Genomic DNA, 24,273 nt, shown 5'->3' with positions numbered 1-24,273 from the left:
CTAGGCGCATTGATCTTTATCCTGTGATTACTTTATGCTTTTTATAAAAAGAAAGTCGTTTTTTGCCACTCTTTTCCCCAATACATTCATGTTCTGTCTTGAAAGTTCGGGGTTGAAAAGCTGGGAAATATTAAATCAATCCTAAGAGATAAAAATTTGCGGAGTGTTATTCCTACTCCCCCCCGAAATAATAACGACATTGCACTAAGAATATTGTATCGATGTAAATAAAACTTTTAGACCCTTTATATAGTCGATACATTACGATTATTCTTTAGTCAATGCAATGGGGATAGATGAAGCTCGAACGAAACTCCCTAATTTGATTTTCATCGAATACTAGATGTACAATTGGTTCTATACATAGGCACTTTTTCATGTCCTTTAAGCGTCCGGTTCGGACGCTGCCCCTCTTGAAATTACTAAAATATTGGTAAAAACAGCCTTTTTAGTGGAAAAGCACTGGAAAAAGTGCCCTTTTTGGCCACCAACAGACGCTGCCTTGCCCTTCTAAAATTTGGCCTGACACGTCTTTTTTACACGGAGAAAAATATATATACCAGGTTCTTATCCTTAGATTTTAAGGACGACGTAAACGTCAAAACGGTGACGCTCGCGCGCATAAAAAAGGGGTGTGTCAAATTGGCTGCCAAGTTACTGGTTATCCGATTTATAATATAGTATAGCACTGGGGTGGAGGGTGAAAGATATAAACAAGCACTCCGGCATTATGATATCATTCTTTTTTCTAAAATGGCGGATTTGTAGTGATGCAGTTATCATATTCAAAGAGTTAGTTCATGTAATGTTTCCAGCTCACCCAAATAGACACTAATACGCATGCGTAATTTGCCGTTCTTTTCAACCACAAGTAGTTAATTCCCGTGACAATCAAAAAAGAATGAATCTCTAGGGGTGGAACAGTCACTTTTGGTCGGGGTTGTGGATGGCGAAATATGGAATTTGTCGTTCTTTAAAAATTTGTCGTTCTTTTTGTCGCTTTTTCATAGTTATTTGTCGTTCTTTTTAGATGATCTGGAAACATTAGATGAACAGTCTCCAAAAAGTTTGTTTTCTTTGAGTAAACAAAAGACATTGTATTAGTGGTCATGCAATTATCACAAGCATTTTGTAATAGCTATCAATTTTCAAATGTCCGGCATGGTGAAATCAAAGAATGTTCTTGTAAACCTAGCAACACCTGAAGAACAAGCTGCCAGAGAAAGGGAGGAGGAGGAAAAACTTGTAAACAATCAAATCTTAGAGGAAGAGCCCATGTCTTCACCCTATCGCCAGAATTCTAGGAATTCTAGTTCAAACAATCACTATGCAGTTTATCCAAGTAACTCTGAGCAGAGCCCTCTGCTTTCTAAATGTACAGATAGTGACTCTGATTCACCATTTGTGAACAATATTGAAAATGATCCAGATTTTAGCAAGGTTATACGATCCACTGAAGAAGCTATTTATATGGGAATATTACCTGAACGTATTTATCAAGGAAGTAGTGGAAGCTATTTTGTTAAAGACAAATCAAAGGTACAATTATAAAAGTATATGTTAATTTTGCATGTATCATGCCAGGCGTAGTTAATCGATATAATCGATAATCTTGAGTAATCGATAAATAATCGATAAGTAATCAATGGATTAGATATCGATTAGCTAACCGATAGAATCGATAGGTAATCGATACTCAAGATTTTTTCAAAGCTCGATTATTTATCGATCAATTTTGTCATCGATTGCTTATCGATTATAATTAAGTATCGATTAAAAATTGATCGGCTATCGATCACAGCTTTTGATTGATCGATTCGTGATCGATTATTTATCAGATTTTAGGGAGTGGTACTTTAATAGACCTTTACGCCTTTCCATCCGCCATATTGATAGCAACTCCAGAAGATTTTTCAAGTTTTAATTTTTTTTTCAAAATCTATCCTATCTTGTAGAGCTTATGAAAAAGAAAGAAAATGAGGGGTCATAGGCCTCCAGAGGATAAGTGGTTGTAAAGATATTCAAATTTTAGTGTCAAAATTTTGACTAAAAATGTCAAAAAAAGGTTAGGAAAATAGCTTGGAAAAATTCGAAAAATGTGTCAAAAAAGAAAAAAAAGAAATTTTCCAGTCATGCTTCTTAAATTTTGCATATCTCTTTTTCTAGTGTAGCTAGAGACCTCAAATTTGGAGGGAGAATTCTTTTTGTGGTGTTAAATATTATTATATAAAAATATTTGTAAAAATATTTAGTATATTTATCAAAATAACGAAAGATATATCTTTTTTGAAAAAAAGAAGACATTGCATTGTTTTTTATTTTTTTTTTTGAAAAATAGCTTGGAAAAGGTTGAAATGAGTCAAAAAAAGGTGGTAGGACCATTTTCAAGGGGCCTCTGGAAATGGAGGAGGAACAAAACTTATGAGTAAAGAATAAGTTTTTCTGAAAGTAGAAACCCCAAATGAAAAGAAAATCCATTTCGGCAGAAATAAAAACTTTTTTTTGGGACATTCAGATGCTAAAGAAGCAAAAAAGTTAAAAAAACTACATTAAAATGAAAGAACTAGAATTAGCGAATGTGATTTTTGAATTCCTCACCCTTTTTCTGATAAACATACAAAGTTTCAGCCTCCAATTACTCTTTCCTCCGTTTCCAGACACATTTGCTCATCGATAGTAGCAATTTTTTTTTCTCCCGTCGGCAAACAATTTTAAAAATGTTGCAAAACGTTCGGCATTTTACCAATTTGTCGTCTAGCCCGTGTCCTCAGTGTTATATTTAGCATACATAGAAGAAAAGTTAGAAGGGTTCAAAGTTCACGGAAAAATGAAACATTTGGTTTGACGTCAACGATAGTTGCGTGACTTCTGGAGTCGCTAATATTGAATTGTATGCAAAAATTATGGTGGCCGAATTGCCGTGGTGAAATTCCCTTATATATAAAGTATGCAAAACATATGCAAAAAGAAAGTATTAATTAAAAACTTACATGCATAATTGGCATTATATTAAAGTGTAATCTTGTAGAAGAAAGATTAAATTTGCTTCTCTTGAAAACTAAAAACAATTATATTCACTCATCTCTTAGAACAAGCACTTCAAAAGACCATAACATTAGACAGAAACTCAAACTGAAAAATCACCCGCGAAGGTAAAAAACAATCCTTATTCAGCTGACGGCAAATTATTCTCCTGGGAATAGAGCTGCCAAATGATCAAATCAAAACATTGATAAAATGCGACGTCATAAATACTGCTTTCAGTTTGCGTGTTTTGAAAGTTTGATGTGTGTACTCCGTCTTCATGGATTTTTTTAATGGCATGAAAACAGAATATGCAATGTCTTTAAGAACAAATTCCTAAAAGGCTTAATTGTTGTTCTGCAAATATTTCCTTTTGGATTAAGAAATTCCATCTTTTATTGTTCTAATGATCATAATATTTATTTATAAGATGCTTTGTTGTCTTTTTAATCTTTGTGTAAACTTGCATATGTTTTGCATACATTCCAACTAAATCCAACCATGGCATTTTCGTTCCTCTATTTTTGCATACAATTCAAGATGGCGGACGGAAAGGCAAAAAGGTCTATTGGATTAACTTTTGCCTTCGCGAGATTAAATTTCTCGATTTCTCCAATTTTCACCATTTTCGCAAAATTAAAAGCAACATTTTTCGCTGATCTCGATTGATTTTGAATTGAATCCAATCCCCTGGTAGCATACGGCCTAGAAAAGCTACTACACTCATTTTTTTTATAAGCATACAGTAAATTTCGGTTGAAGTATTCTCAAACTCTCTGAAAGGCTGAACAAAAAAAAGTTTAAAAAAAACAAAGTTACCGTTTTATTTAGAGAAGGGGCGTTATTGAATGGTTTGCCTTTTTGGAGGAGCATTATTTATTCAAAAGCGCGCGTTTATTCAAAGTAATACGACCGGTATGAGATTTGGCGAATTCCAGAAATTTTCTTTACTTCATTAAATACCTTATTTTGGCCCTTTTTACGCTGGACCTTATTAGCATTATTTTTGGGCTCGTTGGTGGAATAAGGGCCGGCGTAAAAAGGGCTGGTAATGTAATCAATAGTTGGTCACGATCTATATATAATTGATAACGATACGTGATCAAAGATAAGTAAATGATTGATAAGTAACCAATGCATGAACGATAAGTAATCGATGATTGTTAACAATCGATACATGATTGATAAGTAATCGATAGGTTGTATGTGATCGATAAGTAATCGATAGCTTGGAAATAATCGATCGCTGATCGATACTCAAGATTTTTTGAAGGTCTGATTACCTATCGATTCTATCGGTTAATCGATATCTAATCCATCGATTACTTATCAATTATTTATCGATTACTCAAGATTATCGATTATATCGATTAACTACGCCTGGATCATGAAGTTATTTAATTATTTTTCTTTGAACACCACAAAACATAGAGGGGAGGGATGCGTTGTAAGATTTTTTAGGCTTATGCAAATAAATGGATAGGGCCAGGCCCAATTAATAGTTTCGTTTGTTTCCGACCGACTCTAAATTTTTGAGAAAAAGTGTTTTACTTCGAGTCAAGTCGGAAAAATCAAAAAATCTTTACCTCCTTTTCACATGATAAGCTACTATCTCTGCAGTTCTTTTTTAATTGACTGCTTTGATTTTTCTATAACCAGACGATCTCAATCGAACGGAATCAACGATCGAACCAGTCGGACCAAATTGAACGCAATCGACTAATTGAAATTCGACGTCGAACGCGATCGAATCTCAATCAAATATTGCTGCAATTTTCAGATTCGATTTATATTCGATTGCATTCGATTAGGATCCGACCCTTAGAGAGACTAATCTTTGTTAAAAAGCTGACCCTTTTCGAAATCCTCTCGTTGATTCGATTCTTTTGAGCTATATGTGAGAGTTAAGGAATAATGGGAAGCGGTGCGCGTCACGCAAAATATATTTGGGACATGCCTTGTTTCACCCGAACAATCGAATGCAGTCGAACGACAATCGAACCAGTCGAAGAACAATCAAACCAATCGAATATTACCCAGAATTTTGACGTTCGATTGAGATTCGATTGCGTTCGACAATCGAATTTCAATCGGTCGATTGCGTTCGATTTGGTTCGACTGGTTCGATTGTCGATTCCGTTCGATTGAGATTGAGAAAGTCAACTGCGTTTTTAAGAAAATTTACATTAAAAGAGGGCCCAAAATGAGAAAATTTAATCAATGACAACCTCGAAAATGAATTTGCTGAATAATTTCACAAGAAAAAGATCTGCAAGTGAGAATGGGCAATCTAGATCTGTGCATTGCTGTATAGGCTATTCCCTGGAATTTTAGCTGAATGACAGGAGTCACCTTTAACCTGTGTTTTAGTAATTTTCAGTCTTCCTAGATCTTGTTTTACAATTTGTGCATTCTGTTAGAAATTGAGAGACAATTTTACCAGTTAAACTTGGGACCCCTCAAACCTCCTAAAAGGAAGGAAAACATTTCCATAAGGTCCAATGTCTGCTACTTTCTACCACTACCCCTTCTTGGAGAAATAAACAAGATCACTGATTAATGAATATTAATTTATTTACCTTAAGGAAACCTATATTGCTCCTTTGCCAAAATGAGTTCTACCCAATGAGAAGGATAGGCTCCCACATTGAAATTCTGTTGTTTTCTAGAAAGATAGATAGTAGATACTTAGACGTCACTTGTAAATCTCCATTTTGAAAAATAATTAGGCAAAACTATTTTTAGCTTTTCTTTTTTGAAATATTTTAGTCGCACAAACTTTTGAGAACAGAAACTTTCATGAGGTCAAAAAATGGTGAAATTTATGAGATTTACCTTTGCGAATCTGACGAAAAAATCTTTTTCGCAAGCAGAAGCTTGGGTTTAATTTTTTGGACCTACCTCCGGGTGCCCCGGTGGAGGTCCTATGAATTAACCCATGTCGTCGGTTCGTTCGTTCGTTCGTTCGTTCGTTCGTTCGTTCGTCCGTCCGTCCGTCTGTTACCAGCTTTTCTCAGGATTGGCTCATTAGTTTTTTTGATTTTGGCACATTGAGCAAAATGTAATGCCAAAATGTGCGGAGCCCGATTTCAAAAAAAATCATTTCCGGCCGAAAAGCCGGAAATATGCCGGAAAACCGGTTTTTTTGGCACTTTCTCAAGATTTCATCATTATTTTTTTCTGTTTTTGCAAAAAATGCGTATTAGCAATGCCCAAAACTTGGCCAGTCCGATTTGAGAAATCTTTCGGTCGCAAATGCCGGAATATTGCCGGAATCGCATTTTGCAGATTGTCACGGACTTTTTCCATTTGTTTTTTTCACACAAAAAACATTATTAATAGCAATGCCCCATGAAGCATGGTTCAATCGTCAAGAACTGATTTTGAAGCCGGAACTTCTAAATCGCCGAGCAGCCCATTTTCGCCAGAAAAAAAACGTATTTCTGATTTCTCGAGCTGAACTTTTATTTTTTTATGAAATTTTGCACACTGATGCAAATGATAATACTAAAATGTGAGGAAGCCCGATTTTCGAAAACATTTTTTTCGGCCGAAAAAAGCCCGGAAATATGCCGGAAAATACTGGTTTTTGCATTTTCTCGAGATTTATCATTAGTTTTTTCTGATTTTTTGAACAAAGATGCGTATTAACAATACCCAAACATGGCCGAGTCGATTTTGAGAAAATTTTTTTCCGGGGAAAATGCCGGAAATATGCCGGAAATCGCCGTTTTGGGTTTTCATTGGCTTTTTCCTTTTAAATGGTTGTTTTTTCATTCCAACACATTATTAATAGCAATGCCCACATCAAGCATGTTCCAATTTTCAATCAAATTGAATTTTGAAGCCGGAACTATTTAAAAATCTCCGGAACAACCTATATTTTTTCCGGCCGAAAATGCCGGGAATATGCCGGAAAAACCGGTTTTTTGACATTTCCTCGAATTTTCATCTTTTGATTTTTTGTGATTTTTTGCAGAGGATGCGTATTCAATTCTCAAATCATGGCGAGTTCGTTTTTGAGAAAAATTCTTCCGTGGAAAATACCGGAAATCGCCATTGTTTGCAGATTTTCATTGAATTTTTTCCTTATATTTCCAATTTTTTTCACACAAAAACATTATTGACAACAATGCTCACCATCAAGTATGATTCAATTGCCAATAAAACTGATTTTTGCGACCAGAACTTTCTATTTATTTTTTCCTTACAACTCTTTTCCTCTCCCCCCCCCCATCAACAATCAATGATGAATTTTTTAAGTTATGCATTTTCTGACTGATTTTTTTCATTTTTCTCCTCGCATTGCTATCTAACTCTCATCATCAGGTAGGTCCATTCAGCATCTAGCTTGTTTTCTTTGGCATTTCATTACTTACATTGAATTTTGAGTTCTAAAGATTGTCTATTTCGTCAAGAACTTTTCATGAGCGTAAACTTTAGCGAATGACCCTTTCAAGAATTTTCAAAGACATTTCGCAAAAAGGGCTACAATTTGCGATAATCGCGGAAATTTCTGCTTGCGAAAGAATCCACATGCCAAATATCTCAAACCATCTTATTACTCCTTTAATTCCTAGGTTAGAAAATACAATACCAAAAATGTTAAATGACTATCAACCATTAAAGTATTTGATGAAAAGCTATAGGTTGTTTTGTGATTGAAATAATTTTTATAATTTTTATCTCAATTTTCAGCGTGTAATAGGTGTATTCAAACCAAAGAACGAGGAACCTTATGGTCATCTTAATCCGAAATGGACAAAATGGATGCATAAGACATGTTGTCCATGTTGTTTTGGTCGAAGCTGTTTACTGCCTAATCAAGGATATATGTCAGAAGCTGGAGCCAGTCTTGTTGATACAAAATTAGGACTTAATATTGTTCCAAAAACAAAGGTGAGAAGAATTTCTTATTCGTTTTTTGAGTATTGAAGTTAAGTGGAGTTTTCAATCATTTTCATACTCAAACTAGGATAAATCTTTTGATGATAAAGTTATATGAAATCTTTCTTTTCGAGTGCATCTTTGTTTTAGACTGGATTGACACCAAATTACTCTTCTAGTTAAAATCAATTATTCTTGCAATTTTTGTAGCTTAGAAACTATAATCCTGTAAAATTTAGTAAAATGGCTCAATTAAAATCAATATGATGGGTTATAGGGCGCAGCTTCCTAGTAATTGACCTTCAAATAAAAGCAGAAGCGAAAATGTAATAAAAATTCTAGACTTTTTGATGTTTTCTAATATATACTTATAATAAAGGGCAAAGAGGAGCAACATACCACAAATTCCATGGAACTTTTTTCATTTCTTCAACGTACAGGTTGTAAGGCTGGTCAGTCCAACTTTTAATTATAATGCGTACGATCGAGCAAAAGCAAGGTCGAAACAGTTTGCAACAGAACGATTTCCTGACACTATTGGTAAACATATGAGGGCTGGACTTCCTCCCAAGGTGAGACTTTTGTTCAAGACATAAGTTTCTTTTGGTTTTGCCCCATAATTCATCTCTGGCATATATTTATGATTTTAAAGCTGTATTCTTTCGAAGAATTTTTTTGGTTTGAGCTTTTTTCAGTAACTCCTTATTATTTAGCTCAATCAGTGTCAATTACAGAAATTCTAAAAGTACTTTTCATTGTTCATTCACTGCTGAATTTCAAATTATGTACACACTTTTCTTTTTATAATATAAAAACAAGTTACTTTTAGTTTTATTCATGCAAAGTTTTGTTTTTATTCATTCTTATTTAAGGCAACTTTCAGACTATGTAAGACATTTATAAGGAGGCCCGGAATTCCCGATTAAAGATTGGTGTTTTTTTATGAAGAAAAAATAACTCGGAAAGTTAAAAGAAGCAAAAATTCCCCAGTTAAAAAATGGAAAATAACTCGGAAAGTTAAAGAAAGCCAAATAAACCGAGTTATGAAATGTAAAATGACGTCACTAAATTCCAAAAATTACGTCATAACTCGGGTTAACTCGGTTTTTTTGTAACTCGGTTTTTTAACTCGGAAAAAATAACTCGGGAATTCCGGGCCTCATTTATAAGCTAGCCTCAAAAATTTATGTCCTGAGCTTTTTATTAAAGCCTCTTTTTAAATGCAGATTATTCTTCAAATTTTATTTTCAATTACGGCCAAAATTGAGCTTTGTAAAATTATCCTTACAGAAAGCAGGCATCTATGTCTTGGTTGACACAAAAATTCACGAAAGACGTTTTATTATTGTTACTACATGAAATTCAAAAAATTCACTTCTATTATTTATAGATTGGTTCATTTCAACTCTTCGTAGAAGGCTATAAAGACGCCGAATATTATCTGAAGAAGTTCGAAACACAACCCTTAGGCGATGAAACGTTAAAAGAATTTCAATTACAATTCGAAAAATTAGTCTGTCTAGATTATATAACACGAAACACAGGTACGAAGATTTGCTGTTTTTTCTCACTCTCGCTTTTTGAATTTGAAAGTAACCACATTTTCTCTAGACGTCAATTCCTCGCTTTTTAAGTTCAATAGGAATATAGTATTGCTCCCGTTTTCACTCATCAAGCTAGAACGAGAACATGCAGAAAGAATTTGACAGTTAAGACCTTTATTTATTATTCAAATTTCATGCATTTTGTCTCGATATTAATGGTAGCAATACTTAAGTTCAATATATAAGTGTTTTTTTTTTGAGACGATAACAATTAATAGTTTGAGTGTTTATAAATCTTCTCTTTTAGATCGCGGCAATGACAATTGGCTGATACGATATGAAGCGGCGCCCGTAGTGGAAGGGAGTACGGCCTGTCTCGAACATGAACGAGTTTCTATATGTGAGGTAAGTGGTATGAACGACTTCTTTCTTTATTTCTGTGCTTTGCTTAAGCTTTTCTTGATGATACCTTTAGGCTCACTAATTTCCAAAGTCGAATTGTGACAATTTGAATGGTACTCACATGGTACTTTTTAAAGGATGTTTGAAATTTCAAGTTATACTTAAAGTTATAAAGTTCTGAGATTTTAGTTCTTTTGTCAAAAAGCCCTAAAATGTTTATGTTCAGTTTTCCAATGAAGAAATAATCTTTTCTTTTTTGACAGCAAAACGAAGGCGAGTCATGCGATGAGGCAGAGAACTGGAGTATCGTTGGAAAACCCAAAATCTACATCGCTGCCATCGATAATGGTCTTTCATTCCCTTTCAAACATCCCGACTCTTGGAGGTTATGTAAGTGTATACTGAATTAGCTATGAGTTCATTTATGAAACTGTTATGAATTTATTTTAGAACTTAATTCAGGCTGGGTGGTAGATCCTTGTCGACCTTTTAACACGAAACTTTTCTTATCAATTTCTTTATTATTTTGTCTTAGATCCATATCATTGGGCATGGTTACCATACGCCAAAGTCCCTTTCTCTGACGATATCAGGGAGATGATACTACCACTTCTCTCCGATCTCAATTTCGTACAAAGTCTCATCGAAGATTTATTCGAGTTATTTGCTGTAAGTATTTTTTTTCACCCTCAGCGTATAACTATAAGTCGTATGAAAGAGCACTGCTTGCAATTTAATTTTAAAATCAACAATTTTCCAAAAATCAATTTCGAGAATAGGCCCTGTAAACAACTTCATATCATACATTATTGGTTTTAAAAGCTTGATTAAAATTATCAACTCGACTTCAATCTTTTACTTTTTCAGGAAGACAAAGGGTTCGATAATGGAAATTTCGATAAACAAATGTCAGTCATGAGAGGACAGGTAAGAAAAAACTCTACGAAATTTATAGCGGGTATCTCTTTTTTATACTCACTGACAGAAGTTAAGAATAAATCTGCTGTAATATTTCAACTCGAGTCACTATGAACTAATATTAGAGTCAACCCCCTCCCCCGATCCCATGAAAGGGGGAATAGTGACATTTCCTGCAATTCAATAAAATTTACCCTATTATGAAAAGCAATTTTTCAATCTTTTTAAGATTCTGAACCTTACACAAGCATTGAAGGACAAGAAGACACCTGCGCAACTTGTTCAAATGCCACCAGTTTATGTACAAAGGAGGAGGACAAATAGTGATGTCCGAGATGGGCGTGGTCATAGTTTTGTACAGAGTTTCCACGACAAGATACCGTTCTTCTCATGGTGTTGATATGTTTGGGAGAATGTTTGTTTTCTGATGCTGAATGAAGTGTGGTGTATTTCTGGTGAAAAAGAAAATCCTGCTTCAAGCCCCTACAAAACCTTTTTACATGGGAGAGTTTGGTTTTATTGGGTCTGTCTTATTATGTTTTTGGGGTTTAGACTACTTAGAAATGAGAAAAAGGTGTAATTGGCCCTTCTCCTTCCTGAGTAGGGATTTTTTGACACGTTCATGACCTTGCTGACATCCATGAGCTTCCTGGCTCGCTCGACAAAGGAACTAAATACATCAGAAGACCCTTCAACCCTTATATAGTGTAGAATTTACCAGATAGTATGAATATCGTTACATTGAATTTCTCTTAAACACAGAATTTTGACGTTTTTTCTCTTCGGTAAATTTGATCCAGTCCATTTGTGGCATTTGTGATAGGTGTATAAAAAAAAAGTAGTTAAACTAAATATTTTGAATTTTAAAATCCTTAATCGGATTTGGGCTTCTTGTTAAGGATTTTTTTTTAGATATTTTTACCAATTTTTTCGTTTTTGGATTGTTCAGTTGGGATATTTTGTCCATCCTAAAGGTGTTATTGCCTGGCTATAATTTTCTCTACTTAAGTACCATGGTGATGATTAACTGATTTGAGCCCAACTCTTTTAATAATACAAATCGAAATAATATGACTGGTAGATCTTCTAGACATACTCGTTTCTTGAAGTCTTCACTCGTTTTGGTTTGTCAATTGGTGACTGAAGTCCTTATATTTTTAGTGCATTTTGTGACTTTTTTGTTTATTTTGCTTATAATAGTTATTCTTTTGGGATAGCTTAAAACAAATTTAAGTTATTTTACAAGATTTTAAAATTCAGATAATATTTTTTTTTCGATTAAGAAAATTATAAAAAAATTCAACGTAATGAATTGTTCTATTTTCCATTCACGAGTATTCCAAGTCATTCGTCATCCTTAGATAAACTTACACGACAGATGCTTGTAATTTCTACTTCAGTTACAGTCCATTCACTTCTCAAAGGAAACCAATTTTGAGTACAAATAGCATAACACCTAAAACCGCCATCAAGCACTTGTTACTCTTCACAGCATTTCCACTATTATAAGTTTTCTTCGATGAGAGCGCGTACCAGAGCGCGTTTTCATCGCTTTCTTCGTTACATAAATTTCCTCTACAGCATGATTCCTAAAAACAGAAAGAGAAGAAATGTAAAGGTTGCTGTTCTAATGTTTTTTCTGATTTTTTCTATATTTTGTAGATTTTAGTATAAAACACAAAAAGCTGATTGGTTTTTTGGCATATAAATGACTCTTCCAGTTAACAGACAAAATGCTCAAGATGCTGAAGTATTATATGGTAGATATGTCCAATTTACGTCCAGGTAATATATTATATGGTGTTTAACTCATGCTTTAAGTCTATAATGTAGTTATTATGGTTAGAAAAACAATTTTTAACCTACCTTACAGTCGAATATTGAATCATCATCACAATTTGATTCGCAGCTATCCCATCCACTGGCGCAACCTTTGACAAAACTGTTCAGGACTTTCCCTTCATAAGATTCTTTATATGACATTGTCAAGCAAATTTCATTAGCAGAACAATCTCTTGTTTTTGTAGGATCACAAGAACTGCCGACGTCAGCAAAACATTCATAACACTCCAACATGTGAACTGAAAGAAGGTACATTAATGTTTTCAATAGAATTTCTTTAAAAAAATTAAATTGCGAGGAGACATTTTGACTATCTGCCAAAACATAGACCTTCTCACCATAATAACTCATTCAGGAACAGTATATCATTTTCGACGGTGTCTATCTTTCTTATGTCTTAAAGTTGTACTTTTTTATCGAACTTGTTACCTCATTACCCTGGCACTTCTGCGAAGCATGAATGGCTTTACCTTTTTTCAACCAATTTAACCACAGAAATGTAATAAAAATGCGCTTTTGATTCATGGTTAGGGTCAACTAAGCTTTTTCCTCTCCAAAATGTTATTTTAGCTTATTTTACAGCGATTGATGTTCTTTTCGTTTCAAAAATTTTCAAACATATTTTTTTCCCATTCAAAAAGTCGAAAATATTAAAACTAATTTTCTAAAACGCCTTTTATGAAGAATTTTGTCAATAATTTATTATCAAGTTAACAGGGTTTCTAAAATAAATACATTGAAAATATTCCCTCTTGAGATTATTTCGTTTTTGATGAACACTTCATGATGAGTAATATATTAATCCCTTTCAATTTCAGAGGCCTCCAACTTTTCAGCAACTTCTTTAGTCTAAAAAGCCTCTTTCTTTTATAGGAACAGTGAAATAGCTACCAAGAGAATTCTAAGCTCTAGTTTAGACGGCCGACTTTCTGCCCTGCCTATTCTAATTGTTAGAGTAGGCAAAAAGAGGGCACAAAGTTGGTTGTTAAAATCTTTGCTTGGAAAGGTTTGAAAGAAGACATTGCATTGACGTCAAAAGAGGGCTATGCATCACTTTAGACAGCCCACTTTATGCCCTCTTTAATTCATAATTAGAATAGGCAGGGCAAAAAGTGGGCCGTCTAAACTAGAGCTAAATCGGGTCGCCAAGCTTATCATAAAACTGATGCAGCGCGAACAGTTTTTTTTGCTCAAGCATATTCTAAATGTATAAACCATATACAAATTATCTTATGATTCTCTCTAAAAAATACTAGTCCAGAATCGGTCCTGGTTTTGGTTTAGTTATGTTGGTATATGAAACTTTTAACTTAATTTTTGCCCCCGCAGGAGCGCAGCGACGAGGAGGCACTTATAGTTTCACGCATAGATATTGGACTGGAATCTCGAATTTTTGCGTTTTTTGTTTTGTTTTGTTTTGTTTTGTTTTGTTTTGTCGCGCAAGCCTACCCGTAGTTAGTCTCTTCCGTAAATGTTCGGTTTTTTTTCAGGGACGGCAGTTGCTAGCCTAAAAACATTTTCTTTATAATAGCAGGCGCCGCGGGCATTTTACTCAGCTTTCGACACTAGATTCTATTCCGCTTGTAGAATTTTGCCCGATTGGTCAACATGCAGGAAATGGAATGGAGAAGTTTCTGGAAGTTTTTTTAAATTCAAGCTCTCTCTTTAGCTCTCAACTTCCTGCAGTCAAAATACTTATACGCATTTACTTTTGACTTTCGGATTAAACAAGATATATACATATACCAATCAGTGAATTTGCTGACAGTCAAATTACAATCTGTCTCCTGTCTTAGACATTCAGGAGATTGATTCATTTTTCGATCCAAACAGTTTGTCCCCAATAATGAACAATGATTAAAATGATAATAGTATAGTAGAACAATGATTGAATATGGACAAAAGTGATTATTGTTGGTGGTTGAATTGGCAACGAAATTCCACTGTAACTAAATTTATTCGACAATCGTCATTCAACATACTCTACTCTCAACAAGAATGCTTATAAAAATCCTGTGTTATGGTATACTTCTCGACAGTAAGTACAAATATTTTTTTCTTTGTGTACTTTTATAAGACTTGGTTTTATTAATCTTTTATGCTTAACCTTGTTGATACTTACCAGGCACTATTTGGGAAATTATTATCAAAGATTGAAAGAAACTTTTGTGAACTATTTTTGAGGAAATTTCAGAGTACACTCACCGCATCATATAGGCGGTCATCGAAAAATTGTTCTATTCGCGTCACCCGCCCGCATCAAATTTTCCACTGATTTTCCGGTGCGAGATGTGGAAAAAAATCTGGGAAAGGCGATTTGTTCTTTTAAAGTATAGCTTTTTTCTCAATTGCTCTGATGACCATCGAAAAATAGCTTTGCTCGCGTTACCACCCGCCCATGAGTTACTGGCGTGATTAAAAAAAAACCGGGAATGTTTTGACCGCCAGTCCGCCCGCATGCATTTTTAACACCCGTTGCAACGCGAACAGAGCATTTTTTCGCCATATCATCTAATTTCATGTTTCTTGTTTTCCCTTTAAGCTTTTTATGAATGAGAATTCGTTTACCTTGACAACGCAATATTACCTCGTTACTGCTACTATTACCACATTACGTCATGATTTTCCATCCTTCTACACGATATTGCTGTTACAACTGCAAGATAACTGGCATATCTTTTTAATGTAAACAATTTTGTCCATGAGATCTCTTATCATGCCGTTGGAAAAAGTCCTGAATGTACGCTATTTCCTGTTAATACCTGCTTCCTGCTCATCAATATTGCCTCGTTACTGATACTATTACCACGTTACGTCCTATCATCTTCCATCCTTTACACAACGCTGTTACAGCTTCTAGATTACTGGTAAATCCATTTAATATAAACAATTTTGGATCACGATATCCTTTGTTAAACCGTTGGAAAAACTCCTAAGTACGTTGTTACCTGTCAATTTTTGGTTCCTGCTCGTTATGTTTCTGGCTCATAGCATTTCTTATGCTGTTTGCTTCTACTATGTTTCATTATATTTCAAATTGGTTGAAATAAATATAGTTGCATGTCTTTTGACTGGTTTAGTATCTGTAACTGTCTGTAATTGATTCTACCTGGACACTTTTCCTAATGAATGTTTTAAGATTCGTAATTTTTTATTCTTTGTAAAAAGTATTCACATTTTTAGATAAAAAATAAGTTTCATTTATGTTAGCTTATTCATTGATATCTTAAAGAAAATGCTGAGAAGAATCATTCTAACTATACCAAATCATTTCCAAACTTTTGCTATAAAGCATTAAAAAGCCTTAATTAGCATTAATTAGTTTTTACAAGCATTTGTACCAGCGGGTGGCAGTTAGTGAAAGCTATGGCTAGTTTAATTTTGGTTCAAGGCAACCAATAGCATGAACCATAACCCTATTTACCCGAGAATGTCATCATGAAAAAGCCTGGGGTTGATTGGGTTAAAACTTTCTAAGTGTTTTTCTCATGAGAACTAAAAAACAAAACAAAAGACACAAATTTTTCGATAAATCGAGCAAAATTATTCAATTCGTCCCACAGTCAGGAAAAAATTCCTTCAATTTATATTTTCATGCAAAAATTACTCTCGCAGCTAATTTGTTCATTGCCTTGTTTATAAGCGTGGTTTCGATAAGGTCTGGCGATAGCATTGGAAACTACACTGCGATGTGATGATTTTCGTAACCCTACTTGGACCGGGCTATTTTGATTTTGGCAGACCCAGCCCCCTCCATATTTCCAGATTGGGTAAACCTTTTTTTCATAAAATTTCAGTCCATAACTCGAAGTAGTTCAGTTTTTAAGGCCATTTGGATATTTATGAATTTCGCGTTATTTTTGGGTGCCGCTGAGGCCGCAATCACTGCAGGGAAATTGTTTTGAGGCTGATTTTTTTAATTTTACTTTCTAATAAAAGATTTTCGTCACAGTCAAACAGTTTTCCAGTACCGGGAAAAAAATCAGAAGCCCCCCCCCTCCGGGCCAAGTAGGGTTACAAATGATTGCACAGGGCGATGGGCATAAAACTAATCCTCAATTGAAGCTGCTGATTATTCTATTCATTTACTCTATCAATTACTCTATGGTATCTTCGAATCTCTACACATGGGATACACTTCTTTTTATGGCTCTTTGAGCTTCAAATTTTGGAAGCTATATCACACTGGTTGAAACATAGCCCATCTTACCACCGTTTTTTCTATCGCAATCGCCTACTAGTGCTAGTGGAAACAACCCTATAGGTATCTTATGATTGAGTTTGCTCGAGGAAATGAAAATAATTGTACATTGTACCAACTTCCTAAAACTTTTTATTTCTCTTTACCGATTGAAAAGATCACCGGATGATGTGCGACTAATTCAAAGAATGATACAACATTTCATATAACTCCATCTGTATCTGTAATCCCTAGTTTTGAAGTATTAAAATTGTTCGAAATTGTTGTTCTTATAAAAAGTGGAGGATTTTTCAAACATAGCCATTCATTGAAAAGTAGACTGTAGTTGGAGGCCTCTGAAATTGAAAGAGATTAATATATTACTCATCATGAAGTGTTCATCAAAAACAAAATAATCTCAAGAGGGAATATTTTCAATGTATTTATTTTAGAAACCCTGTTAACTTGATAATAAATTATTGACAAAATTCTTCATAAAAGGCGTTTTAGAAAATTAGTTTTAATATTTTCGACTTTTTGAATGGGAAAAAATATGTTTGAAATCTTTGAAACGAAAAGAACATCGCTACGATTTAGATAAATTATCTCTGAAGTTTTGTTATGGAACAATGTTGACTTTTATTAAAACCACTGGCACTTACTTACTCTTGCTTTTTTTGATCGATTTGAAAGGTATATGAAAAGAATTTTGATTTTCTTGATAAGAATGGCCTTTTTCATTTCATCATGGATATTCTTATTCTTTGTTGAAAATCGTCTTAAATATTCTTAAGGTATTCTTAGGTTAGGACCCAAAATTCTACCTTAAATTAACATGTAATAGATACCTCATTTTTTGTTTTGCATTGCTGGGGATCATTGGTAATTTACAGTTAAATATGCTCTAAAATGGCAATCACAGGTTCAGTTGCCAAATTTCATGATGAATATTCTTAGTATTAAATTTTTTTGGCCAATTTCATCATGGATATTCTTATAGAGTATGTTCTTGTGAAAAAACTCGTGTACTTCCTAGACAGCCCAAAGTTATTTTAGAGTATTCCTTGTACTTGTTTCAAATTTAATTGAATTTACTTTTTGAGAAATATTGAGCATTTAATTGGCTAAAAGGGCCAATTTCGATAGATAATTGAAAGATGGTAACTCCTCATGCTATAATGAAATCTTTGGATAGAAGCAAACTACAGTACATAGTTAGCGAACGTTTGGTTTTATTTTAGGCGCTTTTGGACTCCAGTGTTACCATTGTAGTGGTGGTGAAGAATATTGCAATTCAACCAATGTGATTGTTAAATGTCGTGGTCCTGATTCTTCATGTCTGCTTTATTACGATACCAGGAGAAAGCGTGTTTCCAATACTATTGTGAATGTTCGGGTGATGAGACAAGGGTGTGCTGTTGAGCGTACGAATTATTGCTCCAAAAAGATGAGGAACCCTGGTATCCTATCGTGTAAGGTAAGATTGAGGACTTTACCTTATAGAATTAGAGAAATTGGCAGTCAATACTTTTAAAACATTCCTCTTGAGAGTAAAAAAGGTATCGCAAAAGATAATACTTCGTTGGAAAGATACTGTTGAGCAGTTCACTCTTTTGGATCAAAAGCTACAACCCTTCTATAAAAGTCGAAATGGGCGATAAATTGCCAAAAATGTTCAAAGTGAGAGAGGATAGAACTTTTTATAAATTCTTAAAAGAAATCTTACATCAAGCTGCTCAGAATTATCTTTCCATCGAAGTTAGTTACTTTTAATGATTTATTTTTCCCTCAATAGCACTTTTTTAAAAAAGTGCAGACTGCCATTTTTTTTGGAATAGACTTTAGAATATGTGCTATGTATATATTGTCAGATCAAATTTTGAATGGTTTTTTTTGGCAACAATTTTCGAGCATTTTAATTTTTGTGATATCTCCACCCATATGCTGGAAAATTGCTTCAAATCAACACTTCAAATAAACCCCACCACAGTTAATTCTTCATCACACCCCTGTCTCGGAACCTTTTCCCCCCATGGGGATGGAAATCTATTGTTTCCAGCTCAAAAACTTAGTCGGGATAGTTTATGAGTGCAATTTTTAGGGTATTTTTTTTCACCGGGGATGATTTTTTGGACAATTTTCCTGTGGTGCAGGGGCTATCCACCGGATCTGTAACACAGGTGATTTGATCACAATTACTTACTCTCGTTCCAGGCTTATTGGTGCTATAAAGACTCGTGCAATTTTCGGAGAAGTGAAATTTCAAGTAACCAGAAGAATGCTGACCAAAGCATAAACAATGGACCGAAAGGAATTGTTGTAAAAACTGAGGGTTATGAACTGTACAAGTTTAATGCAGGATTGTCGATATTTAAGTCGAACAGTCATATCCTTATTGTATTTTGTAACTTGCTAACTCTTTCTGCAACGTTTACAAGACACTTTTAACAAAGGGTGATGATAAACTTTTGCTATTTTTTTTTCTGGATTCGAGAAAAATGACGTCAAAATCTGTTGACATTGTATTGTTTTGTATCGGGATGAATTTTATAGTTTTAAATACAAATTCTGTTCAGCACTGCACAAAATTAACCATTAAACAATATGCTTTAAAAGAAACTAATTATTTCTAAATGTTTGAGTTTGAAGTTTAAAGGTCTTATTTTTACATAAGTGTTCCTCTTTCATACCAGACACATGTTTCATATCAAGACAGTTAGTCTACTTATTCTTATATTGTGCTAATATAATATAAGTGAAAAAATGTTTTTCTCTTCTTCTTTCTGACCTGTCTTGCCAACATTCGTGTTAATTCAAAATCAGCCGCTTGAAGTTCAAAAACATACCGACGTCAGTACGATCAAGACAGCAAGATTTGACGTCAAATCACAGTAGAGCTGACAGTTAGTTGGTCTTAAAACGGCTCAATTTCTTTGTGTGTTTTAGTCAGAGAGTTGTTGTAATACAATTTTTTGCTCAGAATTTCATGCTCTATCAGATGGTACCAATCATTTCCGTTTATTTTGACTTTTGAAAATAAGCTATTTCTCTACCCCTTATTTTCCTTTGCAGTTTCGCCTATGGCGTCACTATTTTGGTTATAAAAGGTTTTCCCGGGCCTAATCCGCGTCCTCCCTCTCAAAAATATCTTGTAATATACTGTTCTTTGGAATAGACTAAAAATGGCTAGGTCGTAGAAAATATGTCACGGAGCCCCAGGCTTGGCTATCAAAAGAATAATAATTGCACGAAACATTTTTGTTTTACATTAGTTTTTCTTTTGTAATGCTCTTTAAACAATTTTTGCTATTTTACAAGATTTTAAAATTCAGATGATATTTTTCTCGATTTAAAAAGTTATTAAAAAACTCAAATGATAGGAAAGCTCCTTTTTCATTTGATTCACCAGAGCAGAAAAGGTAAATATGACACGATTGAAAAACAACCATACAGATCTCTACGGCGATTCCAACTCAAAGCCGTCTGAAGACTTGTTTCACCACTCAAATAAAACCAAGCTTGAATACGAACAGCATTACACCTGAAACCACCAGCAAGCACATGTTACTCTTCACAGCATTTCCACTATTATAAGTATTCTTCGATGAGAGCGCGTACCAGAGAGCTTTCTCATTGCTTTCTTCGTTACATAAATTTCCTCTACAGCATGATTGCTAAGAAAAGGATGAATTTAGATGTGAATTTCAGAGTTCACTTTATTTTTTTTTTACTGTATATAGTGCTGTGCATATGTTTTAGTGACAGAAATTTTATTCGCAGAAAACTTCACTATGATTGAAGAAAAAACAAAAGGTATTACCTTACAATACAAACAATACTTCACTAAATGATTGAATTTACTTTTTCTTTCATGTAAACTATAAATGAATCAAAGAAAAAATGGTTTCACCTTACAATCATACCAAGTGTCATCATCACATTTTGTATCACATTTGTCCCAACCATTGCCACATCCTTTCACAAAGTTTGGTATGACTTCCCCTTCAAAAAGTTCTTTGTAACTTTTGGTGACACATATTTCATTAGCTGCACATGAGACTTTGTCACGAGGATCACATGACGAACCAACATCAGCATGGCATTGGTAACATTGAAGGGTGAAGACTAGAAGAAGATAAAGTCGGAAGAAAATCAAATATCGGCGAGGAAGGATTATTCCTTCGGTACTGTAAGAACGTTACTTTTTATTGAACCCAACTGGCAAACATAACGTTGTTATGGACGTTGTGAACATTAGATAAACTTTGAAAGAACGTTGTGTGTCAGCTGGGTTGTATATCGAATGTATTTTCGTTTTGTAGCGAGAACTGATTTTGGTAAGCTACGCCATATCTTCCTTCGCTCCAAGCGTAAACTCCTATTCATCGAGGAAGGCCAAAAGCTCGTAACTGTCAATTGTGTAGACTTTAATTTTTTGTGAATTTGGTGACTTCGACCGAATATAGTTCTCCCAAGAATTAAAAAGATAGCTGACTCGCCAAAAATAAGCTACTCATTAAAAGTAAGAATGGTCCTTGATTTATAGTAACCTTAATTTTTGTCTAAAACACTCATAATTATGCAAAAAAACAAAAAACAATACAATTTACTATGCCATTCACCTAAATTGGTTCTCGCCAAAATTAAAAACATTTCAAATAAATCATGAAAATATTATGAATGGGCTTTAATTGAAGATTGACTTTGAAATACACAAGGGAATTATTCACAACAGATCTCAATATGGTAATTTAGGTCATTAAAATGATAAATTTATTCAATAAAATGAACAACTAGGAAAACTGGACCGTTTTTTACCTTTATCTTGGCAATTTAACCAAGTAATAAGAAATATTGTATCCTGGTCATTTTGCATCAAATTTCTCTCCTCGTTGAGGTTTAAACTCAAGGATGTTCTTTTAGCTGTTCATGAGTCTCTCATAACATATTTTTTATCCTCATTTCAAAAAGTCGAAGATATTAAAACTAATTTTTCAAAAACTTCTTTTGTAAAATAATTTTTGTCAATAATTTATAATCAAGGATAACAGGGATTCTAAAACAAATTCTCTCTTCAAATTATTTCATTTTGACCGTCTTATGATGAGTAATATATAAACCATTCAAGAGAGGCCGAAACAGAGAGGATAAGTAAATGTCAGAACATCTCCTATGTCTTGTCTTGAAAATTTGGTCCATTTTTTGACATTTTTGCCAGCCTTTGTGAGACTTCAGCAAAAATTTCCAAATTTTAGTATAAATTTTATGAATTTATCACCCTTTGGGGAGTCGATTTCTGATTCCATTTTCAAAACAAAGTTTGAATGATAAATTTTCTCAGCCCCGAATATAGACCTTTTGCTAATCAGGATGTCGTGTTGAATAATTAAAAACTCCAGCATTAAAACGATGAATAAGAACAAATTAGTGCACACATACAACGCACCAATATGTCATTGTTTTGATAATGGAGTTTCTAATTATTCAACATGGCATCCTGGTTATCAAAAAGTCTAATGTTATGCTTATTGTTTTGCGCCTATATATGCTTATCCCGGGGGGGGGGGCACTCAATTTTGAAAACGACCGTACGTTAGGCCAAAAATCAGGTCTCTAAAATGGGACCCTTACAGTGCAATCTTTCGAATTTTTTTGCGCTTTTCAGGGCAAAATTTTTTGAAATTTCTCAAACTTCACCTCAAAATTTGGTATTTTCTCAAATTTTACACCCTTACAGTGCACTTTTTCCCACTTGCTCACAAATCAACCCTTACAGTGCACTTTCCAAAGTCGAAAAAACCTACCCTTAAGGGCCGCACGTTTCGGTAAGTCACTTACCTGGAGTGCCCCCCCCCCCCCCCGGATGCTTATAAACATTATGCTTATGAAAAAGTGTATTGAACGAATTTTTTTGACTGTTAAACCCGAAGGAGGAGGAGAAGTACTAAGCAATATACCATTGGGTATCGTAGACTTTCCATAAAGACGGATTTCTATGCCCTTACTGGAGAAAAATAATATTGGTAGCAAACCTGGTCTCCTATATATCGTTCAATCCCGAGGGGTAGGTTTGGCGGGTGAGGGGTATGTGCGGATGGGACCCCCATAAACCGACCCTTACAAAAAAATTTCCTAGAAATCGTGAATTTTCTGACCCTTAGAGAGACTAGTTTAAATTTTTCTGATTTTTGCGACCCTTAGAGAGACTATGAAAGGTGAAAAAACCGACCCTTACTGTCTGCACATACCCAGCACCCATTTTTGCCCAAGTACCCACCCAGGCGTTCAATATGAAATAAAATACCGTACTCTTTAAAATCATGGGCTGAAAATATTTTCATCTTGGGCAGTTTTGTTTTAGAATGCATTAAATAGCCGCTATCGAGCAATCTCCGATTTTTTTTAACTTTTTGGTAAAATATACACTACACGTGATAGGTAATTTAATCATATGAGTGTAACTATTTTCTTAATTTTCTGCTTAATTTGTTGCTTAAATTGGTAGATAATTTATTTGTCAAATTTCATCTTCATTCTAAACAGGATTTATAAAAACGTCCAAAGAAAACTCGCGCCATATTTGGAGATTACAGACAAGACACAGGAGATATTCTGAAATTTATTTATCCTTTCTGTTTCGGCCTCTCTTGAATGGTTTATATATTACTCATCATAGAACGCTCAAAATGAAATAATTTGAAGAGAGAATTTGTTTTAGAATCCCTGTTATCCTTGATAATAAATTATTGACAAAAATTATTTTACAAAAGAAGTTTTTGAAAAATTAGTTTTAATATCTTCGACTTTTTGAAATGAGGATAAAAAAAATATGTCGGAAAAAATGAACATCGATGAATAATTCTTATTTTTTCCAACTTTTTGCGTACTTTAACTGCTTAAAGTCACTGATCGATATACTCGATTACTTTTAATACACGATGATTGTTTACAGGAATATTGTCTGCATTTGGCAATTTTTAGCCCTTGAAACGCTGTTAAAAGGTAAATATGTGAACTTCTTTCTGCCTGTTCTTCAATTCGTTAGTTGAGGAATCAAATTAATAAACTTACACTTTTTTTCATAAGAACAATTTTATAAGAACAATGAGGTTCAAGATCGGCAAAAAATAAGAACAATTTAAGAACAATGCTGAGCCTGAAATTACTCTCAATTTCAAGCAATTTATGGGTGAAAGTTGTAAAAATTGGGTATAGTGCCTAAAATGAGGTCATTTAATACAACCTATGAATTAGAACAGGATAAGAACAATTTGAGGCTCAAAAGTGCCAAAAAAATAAGAACAGCCGAGCCTCAGCAAAATTTTACTGGTTCTTATAAAAAATCTTTTAACGATTCTATTCAGGTATAGATGCTCTTGAATGTTACGATTGTTATGGACGCGAAGGATATTGTAACGTTTCAACCACTACGAAAACGTGTGGAGGTCCAAACTTTTCTTGTCTTTTGTATTTCGA

At 34.1% G+C, this 24,273-nt stretch overlaps 1 protein-coding gene and 1 long non-coding RNA gene across 2 annotated transcripts; one reads left to right on the top strand and one right to left on the bottom strand.

The window, feature by feature from the left end:
- The first annotated feature begins 1,066 nt into the window (after nt 1-1,066).
- On the top strand, nt 1,067-12,078 carry LOC136814371 (phosphatidylinositol 4-kinase type 2-alpha-like). The gene is made up of 9 exons (XM_067070901.1): nt 1,067-1,539; nt 7,723-7,923; nt 8,352-8,483; nt 9,302-9,455; nt 9,763-9,860; nt 10,121-10,247; nt 10,393-10,526; nt 10,725-10,784; nt 11,005-12,078. Exons 1-9 carry the CDS (start codon nt 1,153-1,155, stop codon nt 11,173-11,175), a joined length of 1,464 nt encoding a protein of 487 aa, XP_066927002.1. The 5' UTR covers nt 1,067-1,152; the 3' UTR covers nt 11,176-12,078.
- Nucleotides 12,079-20,089: 8,011 nt separating this feature from the next.
- Nucleotides 20,090-21,755, bottom strand: LOC136814366 (uncharacterized). The gene is made up of 3 exons (XR_010847627.1): nt 21,616-21,755; nt 20,708-20,922; nt 20,090-20,471 (listed from the first exon to the last, which is right to left on the bottom strand). It is a non-coding gene; the product is annotated as an uncharacterized lncRNA (long non-coding RNA).
- Nucleotides 21,756-24,273: the final 2,518 nt, after the last annotated feature.

The sequence above is a fragment of the Clytia hemisphaerica genome, unplaced genomic scaffold (assembly GCF_902728285.1).
Source record: "Clytia hemisphaerica strain Z4C2 unplaced genomic scaffold, Clytia hemisphaerica genome assembly, whole genome shotgun sequence".
NCBI lineage: Eukaryota > Metazoa > Cnidaria > Hydrozoa > Leptothecata > Clytiidae > Clytia > Clytia hemisphaerica.
Note: the sequence above shows the minus strand (reverse complement) of the source record. Positions and strands in the feature narration are given on the sequence as shown.